This window comes from Strigops habroptila, chromosome 2 (genome assembly GCF_004027225.2).
Source record: "Strigops habroptila isolate Jane chromosome 2, bStrHab1.2.pri, whole genome shotgun sequence".
Taxonomy (NCBI): domain Eukaryota; kingdom Metazoa; phylum Chordata; class Aves; order Psittaciformes; family Psittacidae; genus Strigops; species Strigops habroptila.
The window spans coordinates 121815797-121830676 of NC_044278.2; the positions used below are offsets into that span (position 1 = coordinate 121815797).

The 14880-nt window shown below is 53.2% G+C and overlaps 2 protein-coding genes across 2 annotated transcripts in view; one reads left to right on the forward strand and one right to left on the reverse strand.

The window, feature by feature from the left end:
• The window catches only part of RNF169 (ring finger protein 169), a 30436-nt gene extending 22095 nt beyond the window's left edge, over positions 1–8341 (reverse strand). Inside the window, exons 1-3 of the mRNA XM_030477587.1 lie at positions 8257–8341; positions 7546–7614; positions 6584–7015 (exon numbers count right to left, since the gene is read on the reverse strand). Of these exons, the coding sequence (XP_030333447.1) occupies positions 6584–7015; positions 7546–7614; positions 8257–8341 (586 nt within the window). The remainder of the gene's footprint in view (positions 1–6583; positions 7016–7545; positions 7615–8256) is intronic.
• A 2295-nt stretch (positions 8342–10636) lies between these two features.
• Positions 10637–14880, forward strand: part of CHRDL2 (chordin like 2) — a 35651-nt gene continuing 31407 nt past the window's right edge. The window contains exon 1 of the mRNA XM_030477588.1: positions 10637–10720. Within this exon, the coding sequence (XP_030333448.1) occupies positions 10637–10720 (84 nt within the window). The remainder of the gene's footprint in view (positions 10721–14880) is intronic.

Sequence of the window (14880 nt, forward strand, 5' to 3'; positions counted from 1 at the left end):
GTCTTCTCAACAGATTTTCATAGAATCATGCAATGGTTTGGATTGAAGGGACCTTAAAGCTCATCCAGCTCCAACCCCTGCCACGGGCAGGGACACCTTCCACTAGAGCAGGTTGCTCCAAGCCCCTGTGTCCAACCTGGCCTTGAACACTGCCAGGGATGGGGCAGCCACAGCTTCTCTGGGAAAAGTCTGTGCCAGCGCCTCAGCACCCTCACAGGGAAGAGCTTCTGCCTCAGAGCTCATCTCAATCTCCCCTCTGGCAGGTTAAAGCCATTCCCCTTGGCCTGTCCCTCCAGGCCCTTGTCCAAAGCCCCTCTCCAGGTTTCCTGGAGCCCCTTTAGGCACTGGAGCTGCTCTAAGGTCTCCCCTTCAGGAGCCTTCTCTTCTCCAGGCTGCCCCAGCCCAGCTCTCTCAGCCTGGCTCCAGAGCAGAGCTGCTCCAGCCCTCGCAGCAGCTCCGGGGCCTCCTCTGGCCTCGCTCCAGCAGCTCCACGTCCCTCTTGTGCTGTTGCCCCAGAGCTGGATCAGGGCTGCAGGGGGGGTCTCCCCAGAGTGCAGAAAATTACCTAATCCTGCTTGATTTATGTTCCAAATGGAGCGACCCAGCTCCCCAGCCCCAATGCTGGGCACAGAAAGCACTGCTTTCCCCTGCACCTCTTGTTCCCTTTCTTCCTTTTCAGAAGCTTAGCTTGAAGAGCTGGTAAAAGGCACAAAAAGCCACCAAAAAGTGGATGCATTAAAAGCAAGACAGAAAACAAAGAAACCCATCAGTTACTGGGAAGGGGCAGAGAAATAATTGTATGGCAAAAGCTTGAGTGTTCACAAGAGCAATGTTTTAGTGTTTACCAAAAATCAACTGTGCTCAGGTACTTTGAGAACAGAAGGTAAATAGAGATGGCTCAAAAAGGGAACATGAAAGGTATGTTGGAAGAACTCTCTTGAATCCTGCTTCTCATCCATAGGAATGATCTGTGCTGCCTGGTTTCTATGGACAGCTAATGGTGAACACCACCCTCTGTGTTTCACATGATGCACATACAGTCAATAGGTCTTATGATAGAATTTATACAATCTGTGAGTCCTCCAGTGGTATAAATAGATAAAAGGCCATTAAAGCCAACAGAAATGTACCAAATTCAGGAATACAATAGACTGTAAATGGAAAGACCTCTCCAGGGATGTGCCCAAGAACTGTTTGATGCCTCTGCCCGGTGCCTGAGCACCAGTTGTTTGAGCCATAATGGGTGTAAATCCAAAAGATGTGTTCCTGTGGGTAGTAACTCCTGGAAAGAGGCTTTGAATAAAGGAATATGGAAGATGGAGACACTGTGTGGGGATGCAAGAGGAAGACAGAGAAGAAGTGGCTTCAGAAAGCTGGTGAAACCCCCCCTTGGTAAGCTCTGAACTGTTTGTGGTCATCTCTGAGGCTTCTTGGAGCAAAGGGGTTTTCTTTAAGATCATGAGAAGTAGGGGAATGAGAAGGAATCAGCTACTTGAAACAGCAGGCTTAGTTCCAATATGTGAACAGCTACTACAACCAGTTGTTAGTCCATTAGCAAGTATCTAGAGGGTAACAGGCAGAGGACAAACTAACACCAACTCTGTAAGAACAACTTGCATCAATTCAAGCCAATCTCCTTTGATGGGGAAATTAGGGAAGGGGAGGGGGGAAGTAACCATATGAATTCATTTATTGGGGGTTTGAGGGTGTTTTACCTGCTGTAAAGACCAAGATATCCACACTAGAGAAAGTTAAGGCCTAGCAGGATGTGCTGTGTTAGGGGTCACCCATGTACCTGTGAACAGCCCATGCAGGAACTGCTCCTGCACTGTCCAAAACCTGCTCTGGAGAGAAATGTGTAAGGAAATAAAGCAAGAAAATATGGGAATAGGAACCACTGCAAAGGAACCACTGCCAAGGCCAGGCTGGATGGGGTCCAAGGCCAGGATGGACACAGGGGCTTGGAGCAACCTGCTCTAGTGGAAGGTGTCCCTGCCCGTGGCAGGGGGTTGGAACTGGATGAGCTTTAAGGTCCCTTCATCCCAACCCCTTCCATGATTCTATGAACTCAAAATCCTGCTTTATGCCTATGTGGAGAAGGAGAAGAGCTGGCTGGGGAGATAAGCGTGTGGTACGAAGGCAACAGAGGGAAGAAGGCTCAGAGTCCGAGATGGAGAAGCTGTAAGGAGCAATAGTGCTAAACCTCATGACGACAGGCTGAGATTCTGCTCGATATGGTTTAGTGCCAACACCTTTGGGCTCATGGAGACCATTTGAGCAGAGGCACAAGCACTGCACAACCACAGAAGCTGGAATGTTCTCCTGGAGCTGCCAGAGCCACACATGCAGCCCGGCAGAGCTGCCAGCCTGGGTACAGCAGGGCTGCTCCTACATGGAGCTGAAAGTCCAGCAGACACAGGCTCATTCCATGAGGTTTCCTTGCACACTGATTCCCAGCTCACTCTCTAGCTCCCATATCATCTGGATCTACCCCTGTTTTGCAGGATAACCCCCTCCTCAGCATCCTGAACAGCAGCAAAACAAAAAGATTTTGTCTTTTCCATCTGGAAACACATAAAAGAACTAATTTTTGGAAGCAGAGTGAGAAACAAAAAGCTAGTTTAGGTATAACCACCATTCAGGTGGATGCACAACTAGCTGGAAAAGGACATTCCAAGAGTTTATGATCCCCTTCCACGCCAGGACAACCTCTCACAGTGGCTGCTGGGGTTAGTTCTGGGTCTGGTCCTAATCTCTCTCTTCATTAAGGGCTTGAATGGTAGATTAGAAATACTTTAAGTATTGTGGATGAGTGGAGAGAGGATGAGGAGGGAGGAGATGGAGGTGAAAGGGCTCTGACAGTCTCATGGCATGGATCCTACTGCTCCTGAAGAAGCATCCCTCCCTTATTTCCTTCCCATCAAACAGCTCGACACCACCAATGCTGCAGCAAGGAGCTAAAGGAGGGGCAGTGTTGGCTTTAATCAGCCTGATGTGGGGAGTAAATCCCTGCTTTTCACACAGCAGGGAAAGGCTTCCTTGGGATTCTAAACTCACAGCACTGTGGTCTGGAGGCAAAGAAAACAGGGCAACGGGAAGGGGAAGAAATGAAGGAATCCCCAGGAAATGCTCAGGGCTGCTCTGGTCCAGTGGGGAAAGAGGGAAACCACAGCCAAAAAAAGCCTTGGAGGAAGGAGGGGGAAGTTGTGTTAAACCCCATCCCTCTCACGAGAGCATCAGTTATTAACTGTGCCTTGCTACCAGGCAGCAGAGAGACAAAAGGAATCAGCTGCCTTTGACAGAGGAGATGATTTTGATTAGATATTAGGCAAAATCTTCCAAGGATTCAGAGCCTGGAACGAAGGTGGATGTGGGATCCCCTTCTGCTGTCTGTATGAATGGATTTGGATGTCCATGAGGAATGGTTGAGGTCCACTTGATCCTAACTCAGTGTAGGGGAGCAGATTCCCTGGTCCTTTCCCAAACACCTGGGGTTCTATTCCATAAACCAGTTTTATTCCTTCCCTCCCAGAGCACTTTCCTGTTAGGAGTTTAAAGCTCTTGACCAGCTTAACAAGCCTTTTCCTTGGAAAACTGATTTTGTTTCCCAGTTTACAGGGAAAATTTTGTCCTTCAGGAATCTTCCAAGCTCCCTGAAGCCATCCGGGATGGCAGTGGCAGGATTGATAGGCAGAAATCCATCAGTGTGGTGAGCATCTGCTACTGAAGGTGGGCCTTGTGCCTGCTGAGAAGATACAGCACGACCTTATCTGCTTGTCCTTCTGCTCAAGACCCTCTTCTTTTGTCTTGATTCCCAAGGAATTCCATCTTCCTTGGGAGAAATGGGCATGTATTTATTTTCTTCCAACTCCGGCTGAGCACCTCGCTGTGAACATGTTCTGTTCCTTCTTCTTGGCTAGCTGAAGTCTCCAAGCCTCCATCTGCTGCACTTATTTGCCTTCCAAGACTTCCACCAGGCAACTCTTAATATCAGAAACCTTTCTTAGCAAAGCATTACAGCTATAACTCAAGATTTGGGTTTACACCAGCACATAAGGTGCCTTTCCACGTGCTATATGGTACAGAGATGCCCATGGAGGAGGCAGGGAGGACGTGGGACCTATGGGCCACCTACACCCTTCTGGAGCAGCAGTGGTGCCCAGTGACAGGACAAGAAGAAACAGGCACAAATTGAAATACAACAAGTTCCATCTAACAGAGAAAGCCACTTTTTAACTGTCGGGGTGGCCAAACACCAATACAGGTTGCCCAAGGAGGCTACAGAGTCTCCCACCTCGGAGACAATCAAAACCCAACTGACCACAGTCCTGGGTAACCTGCTCCTGGTGACGACCCTGCTTTGAGCAGGGGTTGGGCCAACAGAGGTCCCTGCCAACCCCAGCCATGGTGAGACTCAATAGCATCAAGATCAATCACTAACATCCAGCTAAACCACATCCACTGCTTGCTCTCTACATGTAGTAGGTCCTACCATTTGTAACACATCAACTATCTTTGATTTCCACACTATTGGCCCAACTTACAACATACGTGGCCGGTTACCTTTACAGCTCTTAGCGCAACACAGATGTCTGGTGCCACTTAAGGACAAGGTTGAGCCTAGGCTAGAAATGCACCAGAAATGCTGGTTGAGCTCCTTTTATCTCACCTTATCAGCTATTAACTCAACTGCTCCACAGCCTTAAGTGTAACTTTATGGTGGCGAGGTCTACGGCATGAAACACGGGGTATAGCATGAGCAGGGGTTACTCCAGTGCAATTTAGAGTGCCTGTGACAGTCAGGGTGTACAAGGTGACACTCAGGTGCATGCGTCCACATACATCTGGGGTGCACACCCCATGTTTCTCAGCGCTAAGACCCTCCATGATGCTCTCCAAGACATTCCAGAGCTTTAGGAAGCCCAGGCAGGTAGGAAATGACAATCAACACAATGACACTGTGCCTTCTGCATGGAATCCCTGCCTAGTTTGGGTTGAAGGGAGCTTAAAGCTCATCCAGCTCCAACCCCCTGCCCCGGGCAGGGACACCTTCCACTAGAGCAGGTTGCTCCAAGCCCCTGTGTCCAACCTGGCCTTGAACACTGCCAGGGATGGGGCAGCCACAGCTTCTCTGGGCACCCTGTGCCAGCGCCTCAGCACCCTAAAATATATGAATCTGCAAAATATCCACATCTCAGACAATTCATTCAAGCAGAAAATTCAAACTATTTCCTCATAAACCCCCCCCAAACAACCGCGACATGGCACAACCCTCCCTGTGCCACGGCTGGATATTCCCTCCCAGCGAGGTCAGACCATGCTGGGAATACCTCAGCACGACTGACACCCTGGAGCAGAGATGGACTTGGGGAGTTCCTGTTGTCTCTCCTGTGGCTGGGCCAGGAAGCAGGAACCGCTCCCAAGGAGGAGCTGCTCCCAAGGAGGAGCTGCTCCCAGCCTCTTGGCTCGGCTCCCTCCGGACAGCCCCATCCGTTCATTGATTCAGCAAAGCCTTCTCCATGAAAAGCTTCCCAGTTCCCTTCCAGGTGAACGGGGTTAGCTCAAACCACCACTTTAAGCCCTTAAAGCTCATCCTGCTAATTTTTCCCCCCAGGAAATTAGAGGGTGCAGACACAAGCATGAACCGGGAGACCAGTAACACGCTGGAAAACAACCAGTTTAGGGCATGGTAAAAGGATGTTTATCCATAGCTTAAAGCCTCGTCTGCTCCACAGGGCTCCCACCAGCGCTGCTACAGTGAAGCACTTGTGTAGGCACCTCTCCAACCAACACGCACGGGCAGAAGATCCCGGCGTGCCGGGAGTTTTGACAGCAGCAAGGTGGGAATCTTCCGCAGCGCCTCGGTTCCCACCGGGAAAGAGCAGCGCCTGGGGCTGAAAGGAGGGATTTATTCTGAAGGAAACGCAAGGAGCAGTTTTCCCGGAGCGGAGGAGGGCTGAGGGCTCTCGAGGCGGGGAGGAAACGCGTGACAGAAAGCCTTGAACTCAGAAACGATGGGATCTTCTTTATGTCAACAAGGGACCGGGACTTCCCACGGCACAGGAGCCTTCCTCTACCACAAACCCATCCCACTTCCAATGGGCAGCACCCTCGTGACCATTCACTTTTTGGGCTGTGTTGTTATACAAATAATGACCAGTTTGCCATTTTTGGGTCCCAGCAGGCGCTTGGACAGACCAAACCATCCCTGCGCAGGGTGTTTCGTTAAAACCACGGATGAGCACGGGGTGAGATGCTGCCAGCACCCTGCTCCCACCCAACCTTCACACCTCCCATTCCCACCATGGCCATGCGGGGGTCACCATCCTGCCCCCCTTCTCCCCATCACTGTTGGGGTGCAGGGCAGGATGGGTGCACTCAGTGCATGGAGAACGTGTCCCCCACACCCCAGCCTACCCCTCAAGGCCCATCTCCCACCATTGCACAGGAGGGTGGGCTCAGACCCGCTGTTTACCCCCCCACAACCACCATACCCCCCATTGCAAGGCAGGGCTGAGCCCCCACAAACTCATTGCACCCTCCCGCCACGCAGCTCCCGCCCCGTCGGGGCTGAACCGCGCACCTTGGTCCGTCGGCCGCTGCTCCCCGCCTCCTCCTCCTCCTCCTCCGGTAGCCGTCGTGGCGGCGGGCTCGGCGCGGGCCCATGTGGAGAGGCGGCTGCGGCAGAGCGGGCAGCACAGGCCCGGGCCCTGCAGGCAGCGCTGGAAGCAAGCGAGGCACAACGAGTGGCGGCAGGGCGGCGTCACCGCCTCCACCAGCGCCTGCCGGCACACCGGGCACTCCGACACCGCCAGCAACACCTCCTCCTTCTCCTCCTCCTCCTCCTCCGCCACCGCCCCGGCCCGGCCCCGCCGCCGCCGGCCCCGCCGCGCCGGTACCGCGGCCCGTCCGCCGGGCGCCGCCGCCGCCGCCATCTTCTCACTCTTGGAAGGGACAGAGCGCCGAGGGGCGAGGCCCCGCCCACTGGCACATAATTCATGAGGGGACACGCCCCCTGATTCATATTAATGAGCAGCGCCATAGACAGCAACAGCCCGCCTCCGCGTTGACCACGCCCCCTTTACTTAATATTCATGAGCTGCCATATATAAAGAGGAGCCGCTTCCTCAGCGGTCCGTGATTCTTCTGGGGAGAGCCTGCGGGCTCTTGGACGAGGTTGATGTTCCCTGCAAAGCACCATTACCCAAGAAGCTGTGGCTGCCCCATCCCTGGCAGTGTTCAAGGCCAGGTTGGACACAGGGGCTTGGAGCAACCTGCTCTAGTGGAAGGTGTCCCTGCCCGTGGCAGGGGTTGGAACTGGAGGAGCTTTAAGGTCCCTTCAACCCAAACCATTCTATGCTCCTTCAGCAAACTCTTCTCTAGGGCATAGCCTGCCATAGGGATGATCCTCCACAGATGGCACTGGGGTTTAAGGTTTTATTTCAGCCTTGAATATTTTGGTGATGGGTAATCTTGGGTTGTTCGCCTTCCTTTCACAGAGCTGCCTCGAATCCCTGTGGTTTCTCAGCGGGTTTAGAACATTACCACAGCCCCCGATGTCCTCCAGCTGCATCCACCCTCCTGTTCCTCCTCCAGCAACACCTAGTGGTGGGTCTAAAAAGCAACCACAAAATGCGCAGGCATCATAGAACCCCAGGCTGGTTTGGGATGAAGGGAGCTTAAATCTCATCCAGTTCCAGCCCCCTGCCACGGGCAGGGACACCTTCCACTAGAGCAGGTTGCTCCAAGCCCCTGTGTCCAACCTGGCCTTGAACACTGCCAGGGATGGGTCAGCCACAGCTTCCCTGGGCACCCTGTGCCAGCGCCTCAGCACCCTCACAGGGAAGAACTAACTTCACTCCCAGTTTCTCTCCCTCCTCCCCACCAGCATTGCAGGGGGACAGGAATGGGGGTTGTGGTCAGTTCATCCCACATTGTGTCTGCTGCTCCTTCCTCCTCAAGGGAGGATCCTCACACTCTTCCTCTGCTCCAGCGTGGGGTCCCTCCCATAGCAGACAGCCCTCCATGGCCTTCTCCAGTGTAAGTCCTTCCCATGGGCTGCATGGCTCTGTTGTCGGTCCCTTCCATGGGATGCATCCTTCAGGAACAGAAGCTCCAGCGTGGCTCCACCATGGGGTCAATGGACCTGCAAGTCCTGCAGGTCCATGCTGCAATGTGGGCTCCTCTGCCCACGGGGCCACAGGAGCCTGCTGCAGCCCAGGCTTCCCATGGGAACACAGCATCCTTTGGGCATACCTCTGCCGCGGGCTCCCCTGGGGACCTTGCCAGCCTGATTTTCCATGTCCTCCACCTTGAGCAGTGCCGGTGCATGATAATGCATGGATCAGGAACTCCACATAGATTTGTCTTTAATAAGCTGCTCAGCTTAGTCCCCTGTCACCAGCAAGGTTGCAGGGAGGTTTGCATTCCCCCGGTTCCCAAGGAAAACATGTGCATTTGGATGCCACAGCTCCTTTCCTCACTCCTTCCCTCCTGGAAGAGTGTCCCTCTGCAAACCTTGCCTGGAGGAAGAAGGGGAAAAGGGGAAGCCACCCCAAAACAGATCCCAGGAATGTGCTCCCAAGGCAGCTGATGGCTCCATGGGATGGAGCTGGGATTCACTGTGCACTGAGCTCACCCCAGCCAGCAGCCAGCATCCCTTCCTCATGCCCATGCCACTACGTCTGGCTTATTTCCAAAGCCTGGCTCTTTGCTGCCTCCTCTTCCCTGTCTGGAAGCACACCCCTTCTACATCACCTCTGTTTTGCAACCTCTTTCTCACACCCTCCCTTTCTTTTCCCAAAAAGAGGATGATTAAATGTGATTTTGCATCTCTTCCTCCGAGGCTCATCCATAGGAAGTGGCACCTCTCAGGAGGAAAAGAGTTCAAAGCCTTTCCCTCTCAGTAGAAGCTGTTCCTTAAACCCTCAGTGTGTTCTGCAAGCTCTGCTCCTTGTTTGCTAATCACTCAATGCTGCAGGCCAAGCACTGCCGGGCTTCCTTCAGGAATGACTGTTCCTTGTGGGAAGCCTCTGAGAGGTATTTGTTCAATGTGGTTAATGAGAAATAACCAACTTGGCATCACTAAAGCTTCAAACGCTGACAGCAGCGATGTCCCTGCAGCTGCAAGGACTCACGTAGCACCATAGGTAGGAGTGCGGCTTCTGAAGGTATTTAGCCTGGGTTCTTAGAGTGGGCTAAGGAGGACTTGTGGGTCTAATGAGTTCTTAACCAGGCTGATGGATAGAAACAGCTCTGGGGCAACAGTACAAGAGGGACGTGGAGCTGCTGGAGCGAGGCCAGAGGAGGCCCCGGAGCTCTTAGGCAGAAGTTGTTCCCTGTGAGGGTGCTGAGGCGCTGGCACAGGGTGCCCAGAGAAGCTGTGGCTGCCCCATCCCTGGCAGTGTTCAAGGCCAGGTTGGACACAGGGGCTTGGAGCAACCTGCTCTAGTGGAAGGTGTCCCTGCCCATGGCAGGGGGTTGGGACCGGCTGAGCTATAAGGTCCCTTCAACCCAAACCATTCCATGATTCCATGTTTCTATTACATACCTCTATGATAAGTAGAGGAAGAAACCTCAAATGCCAGCACAGCTCAGAGGACATGTTTCTTCTCACAGTGCTGCCCCAGCCATGGTCCTGCTTTGATACCTCCAATTGCTGCCCCTCTACTCTCCATTAGCAGCTCCTGCAGGACACTGTCTTCTACAGGTTCATGGCGTGCAAGAACTTCTTCCTTAGCCCCTAGCTTGGCCAGGGTGACTCTATGTTTCATTTATTTCTCCTGAGAAGACCAAGGGTGCACCAAGTCTGTGGGTGGCTTTATTTTACAGCCAAACACAGCTCTTCCCTTTCTGTATATTGCCTAAAACACAGGTTTTGGTAGTGCTTGGGCTGGATGTCACCCTGATGGCACTTGTACTCCGGCTCCGGCATTGCAGGTTTCTACCTTCAGGAGCTTGAATCAGCTCAAAGAACTGATTTTTGGGGCATTTTTAAGCCAGCCTCAGGTTCAGAATCTCCCTCCAGAGGAACTTGGTGCTTTCTTTGGCACAGGAGCCATTGCAGAGGGTTCCTGTCTGCCTGGCTCCATCACATACTCACCAAACCTCCTCTAAAGCCATCCCTTTCCAGCGGGGTCAGCGGCCATACCAGCACCCCTGGATTCGCTGTGTGCAGGGAGGGGGAACCAGAGAACATCAGAGGAGGCAGAGCCTCTGCTCTGGTTGCTATGGAAATCTCTTGTGCTTTTCTGCTTCTCATCTCTTTACTGGGGCACTAAAACCATCTGTCTTTGCACACATTTCAGTGCCAGGCCCTTCTCTGATGAAGGCTCTCAGCTACCCTGATATCGGGGTGGCTGCAGAGAGAGATGAAGCCTCTGGCCTTATATTCAGAGGGAAGGTTTAGGCTGGATATAAGGAGAGCTTTGGGCCTCCTAGAAAGAGCCATGGTTGGAGAAAGGAAGGGAAGATCCATGCCCAAGAAACAATCTCTAAATGGGTGCCAGGGACTTGCTAGGGGTTATCATCTACTGCTGTCTCACCACACTTCTATCTATCTTTAGCTGTGTCTAGTTTAGCTGTTGAATGGATAAGGGGGTATCAGTGTATCCTGAGCATTGTGGGGATCCACAAAATGCCAATTGATGGAAAAGCTGATTTCCAGGGGACAAATAAGTGCAGTGACTTTATTGAGATGAATGATGAGGTGAAGGACGCAGTGGGTTGGCGCTGGGACTGCGCTTAGTCCATCAGCTCAGGTGTGTGTCCTGTAGATGCTGCTGCTAGACAGACTCAGATGGGGCATGTTATCCCCATGGACACTTGGGCACCCCACAAACTCCCCAGGATCAGCCTGACCTGGGAGCTGGGGCCTGGAGAGCCCTCGGAGGGGAACAGAGAACATAGGAAGAGGGGACAGTTCCCCACTAAACCACTTATGGGATAAGACACTGTGCAGAGCTTTAGTTCTATGTAGAGATCCTTGTAACAGAGGAGCTCTGGCAGATATTCTCCCAAATAGCTCCTGAGCATCCAGCCCCCCTTGGACAGAACTTGGCTTCTGTGTCTCCACTTTGTCTTCTGACCCAAACCCCTACTAGAGGCAACAGTTTTAACCTGCCAGAGGAGAGATTGAGATGAGATCTGAGGCAGAAGCTCTTCCCTGTGAGGGTGCTGAGGCGCTGGCACAGACTTTTCCCAGAGAAGCTGTGGCTGCCCCATCCCTGGCAGTGTTCAAGGCCAGGTTGGACACAGGGGCTTGGAGCAACCTGCTCTAGTGGAAGGTGTCCCTGCCCGTGGCAGGGGGTTGGAACTGGAGGAGCTTTAAGGTCCCTTCAACCCAAACCACTCTGGGATTCTAGTTCAGGACGTGCGGAGCGCAGCGCTCGCCTGCAGAGGGTATCCTAAGCCTGTGCAAGGCTCCAGCCTCGCATCCCGCCGCCCCAAGCCAAACCCTCCGCCTTGCCCAGCCTGCCGGGGATCTTGTCTCTGCTCTTCGCCTCTCCCGAGGAGCTGGCAGGGTCCTGCCACCACCGCTTCTCCTTGTGGTCCTCCCAGTGATGATACCAGCCCTGGCCAGACACTTGCCATGGGGTGCTGGTGGGGATGTACCACAGTGGAGACAGGAGATATGGACAGACCTGTGGCACTGTGCTCCCCCATTCTCCTCTTCCTCCTTCCCCCTTCCTTTGCCCACCCTCTCTTCACCCCTTTCATTTGGTTGCTGATCTCCATCCCTGGAGGGGAATCTCTTACTCACTATCCTCTATTGCTGGTTTGCCCTGATTACAGACTATAGATGATATATATTTACCATGTATTGGTCTTAGAATCACAGAATCAAGCAGGTTGGAAAAGACCTTTAAGCTCATCCAGTCCAACCTTTACCCCAGCGCTGCCAAGGCCACCGCTAACCCATGGCACTGAGGCCTCGGCTACACGGGGTGTGAACACTTGCAGGGCCGGTGACTCCAGCCCTGCCCTGGGCAGCCTGTTCCAATGCCTGAGCACCCTCTGGGGAAGGAATTGTTCCTCAGCTCCATCTAAACCTGCCCTGGGGCAGCTCTTGTGCTTGGTAACATCCTCAGATGCTAAGAAAAACTCCATTTGCCCATCCCAGGCTGGGCTATGTGGTTCCATCCGTAAATTATCTTTTTAAGCCTCATCAGCCACTGTCTTCAACCTCCAAAGGTGCAACTTTAGAGCTCTTGAAACCCTCCAGCACTGAGATCCATGCATAACCAACCACTGCCTGCAGCGGGTATGGCTGTTTGGATGAGGATCAGACCTTCTCAGATGCTGGCACGTGCTCTGGCAGGGTTTGACTGGAAACTATCGCAGTTCCACAAAGCCCTTGGGAACGCACTTTGCACTCACGGTGCTGTAGCAAGTTGTATTGCTCCCAGCACAGGCCCTGCAGGTCTTTAAATTGCTGTAGGGTGATAGGTGTAAAGGCTGCTCCTCCTTTGGTTTGGAAGGGACCTTAAAGCTCCTCCAGCTCCAACCCCTGCCACGGGCAGGGACATCTTCCACTAGAGCAGGTTGCTCCAAGCCCCTGTGTCCAACCTGGCCTTGAACACTGCCAGGGATGGGGCAGCCACAGCTTCTCTGGGAAAAGTCTGTGCCAGCGCCTCAGCACCCTCACAGGGAAGAGCTTCTGCCTCAGAGCTCATCTCAATCTCCCCTCTGGCAGGTTAAAGCCATTCCCCTTGGCCTGTCCCTACAGGCCCTTGTCCAAAGCCCCTCTCCAGGTTTCCTGGAGCCCCTTTAGGCCCTGGAGCTGCTCTAAGGTCTCCCCTTCAGGAGCCTTCTCTTCTCCAGGCTGCCCCAGCCCAGCTCTCTCAGCCTGGCTCCAGAGCAGAGCTGCTCCAGCCCTCGCAGCAGCTCCGGGGCCTCCTCTGGCCTCGCTCCAGCAGCTCCACGTCCCTCTTGTGCTGTTGCCCCAGAGCTGGATGCAGTATTCTACATGGGGTTGGTCTCCTCCACCTCTCAAAGCCTTGAGCCCACACATGCATTAGGCAGGAGTGCAAGACTCCTAGTTCTGGCCCATCCTGCTCAACATCCCCCCTCTCTGTAGGCACAGAAGCCACCAGGAGGTACAGAGGGACATTTGGATACTGAGGGCTGATGCCTGGGTGGCTCTGGTCCCTGCTGGTCCCTCAGGGCACCATACAGAGATGAGCAGCTGGATGGGGAGGCAGAACATCTCCCTGAGCTTCAGAGCCCATCTTGTCTCCTTGCATGATGCCCCAGGAGCTCCTCTCACTGCCAGCTCTGCAGCTCCCATCCAGGTGGGAAGAGGAGAGCTGGCAAAGGTCCTTCAGGCTGAGCCTTTCCCTGTTTTTATGCTGTTCCTTCTCCTGCATCAAACCAGTGGTGGAGTAACTCTGTAATTCACAGCAGTGAAACCATGGGAAAGGAGCTACATCCTTCCCATGACTGGTGGTGTATCCTTGAGCTCCTCACCGGGCTCACTGCACCCACCTCTGCAGCCAGGCTCCTGTCCCATCCCGACCCAGGGTTTGGCTTTGGTTCAGCGATGGCAGGAGATGTGTCTCCAAGCTAGAAGTGAGCACTGAATGTCTCCTGGAGCTGCAAGGAGACACCTCGCTGCAAGCATCAGCACCTCCTCATGATGCAGCAGCTCAGGGAGCTGCCTCTGGCTCTGTACCCAGCATCACTGTACCCTGCATCTCATTTCCTGCTCCCATCCTGATGGGAGCTCCTCTTGAAGGCATCTTTGTTTGAGGGATGTTCAAGCAGAGCGTTCACCATGGAGCAGGCCCGGAGATTGCTCTGCCCAATGGACCTGAGATGAAATTCAGCCTCACTCAGGAGTCCTATTGTGTGTCATACCTTGTCTACAGAGGACATCTCCCAACCTCTCCTGACACACAGTGCCCAGAGAAGCTGTGGCTGCCCCATCCCTGGCAGTGTTCAAGGCCAGGTTGGACACAGGGGCTTGGAGCAACCTGCTCTAGTGGAAGGTGTCCCTGCCCGTGGCAGGGGTTGGGACTGGATGAGCTTTAAGCTCCCTTCAACCCAAACCAGTCTAGGTTCCAGCTTCCCCCCATCTAAGCCAGCTCCCCTCGCCTCCCTGCTCCACTCATTCCCAGCTCCCTGCACGTTTTGCTAGCAGTGCCTCTCTGTTTTCTCCTCCTGCCTCGATAAGGATATTAAATGGGTTTGAGTAAACAGCTCCCACTGGGAGCAGCCAGCACCTCCTCTCCCAGTTCTTCCCTGACTTGAAAAGCCCATTTGTAGCATAGCTCTGTGGGCAGGTTATGAAAGTGCTTAGAAAAATGGAGACATGAAGCCCAGTCAATGAAGGTATTTTGTGTCTCTGCTCTAACAGCACCAGCTGAAGTCAGGACTGTAGCTCCTGGCCCCACATCAGGGCTAAAACTGATGGGAAAGTCCAGCCATGTCCTAAGTGCAGACCCAGGAGTTAAAGACCAGCCTTGTCAGGAGCAAGGTGCTGTGTTACATCTCTGTTGGGTCTCATAAGGAATACATTCACCCTTTGGCAAAACCAGGGCTCTTTATCTTCATCTGTGAAGGAATCTGTCTGACAGTTTCATACTGCCAACATCAATCCATCTGCCACCATGAATCAGACTCTAAAAACCATGGGATTGGCTTGAAAATAGGAAAACTTGGGTGCTTTTTATTTGCCTTCTGGTTCCTGAGCCTTTGGGTCAAAGCCCTTCGTGTTTGTTGGGCAATTGAGAGCATAAGACGATGCCTTTTGGGTTATTTTGAGTTTTTTTCAGGTGAAAACTGAGATTCTCATACAAACTCCTGAATAAACAACTTGGGCTCCAAAAACATCCCTCCCCATGAGGACCTGGTGGCAGGATCATGACCTGGCCAGGCTGC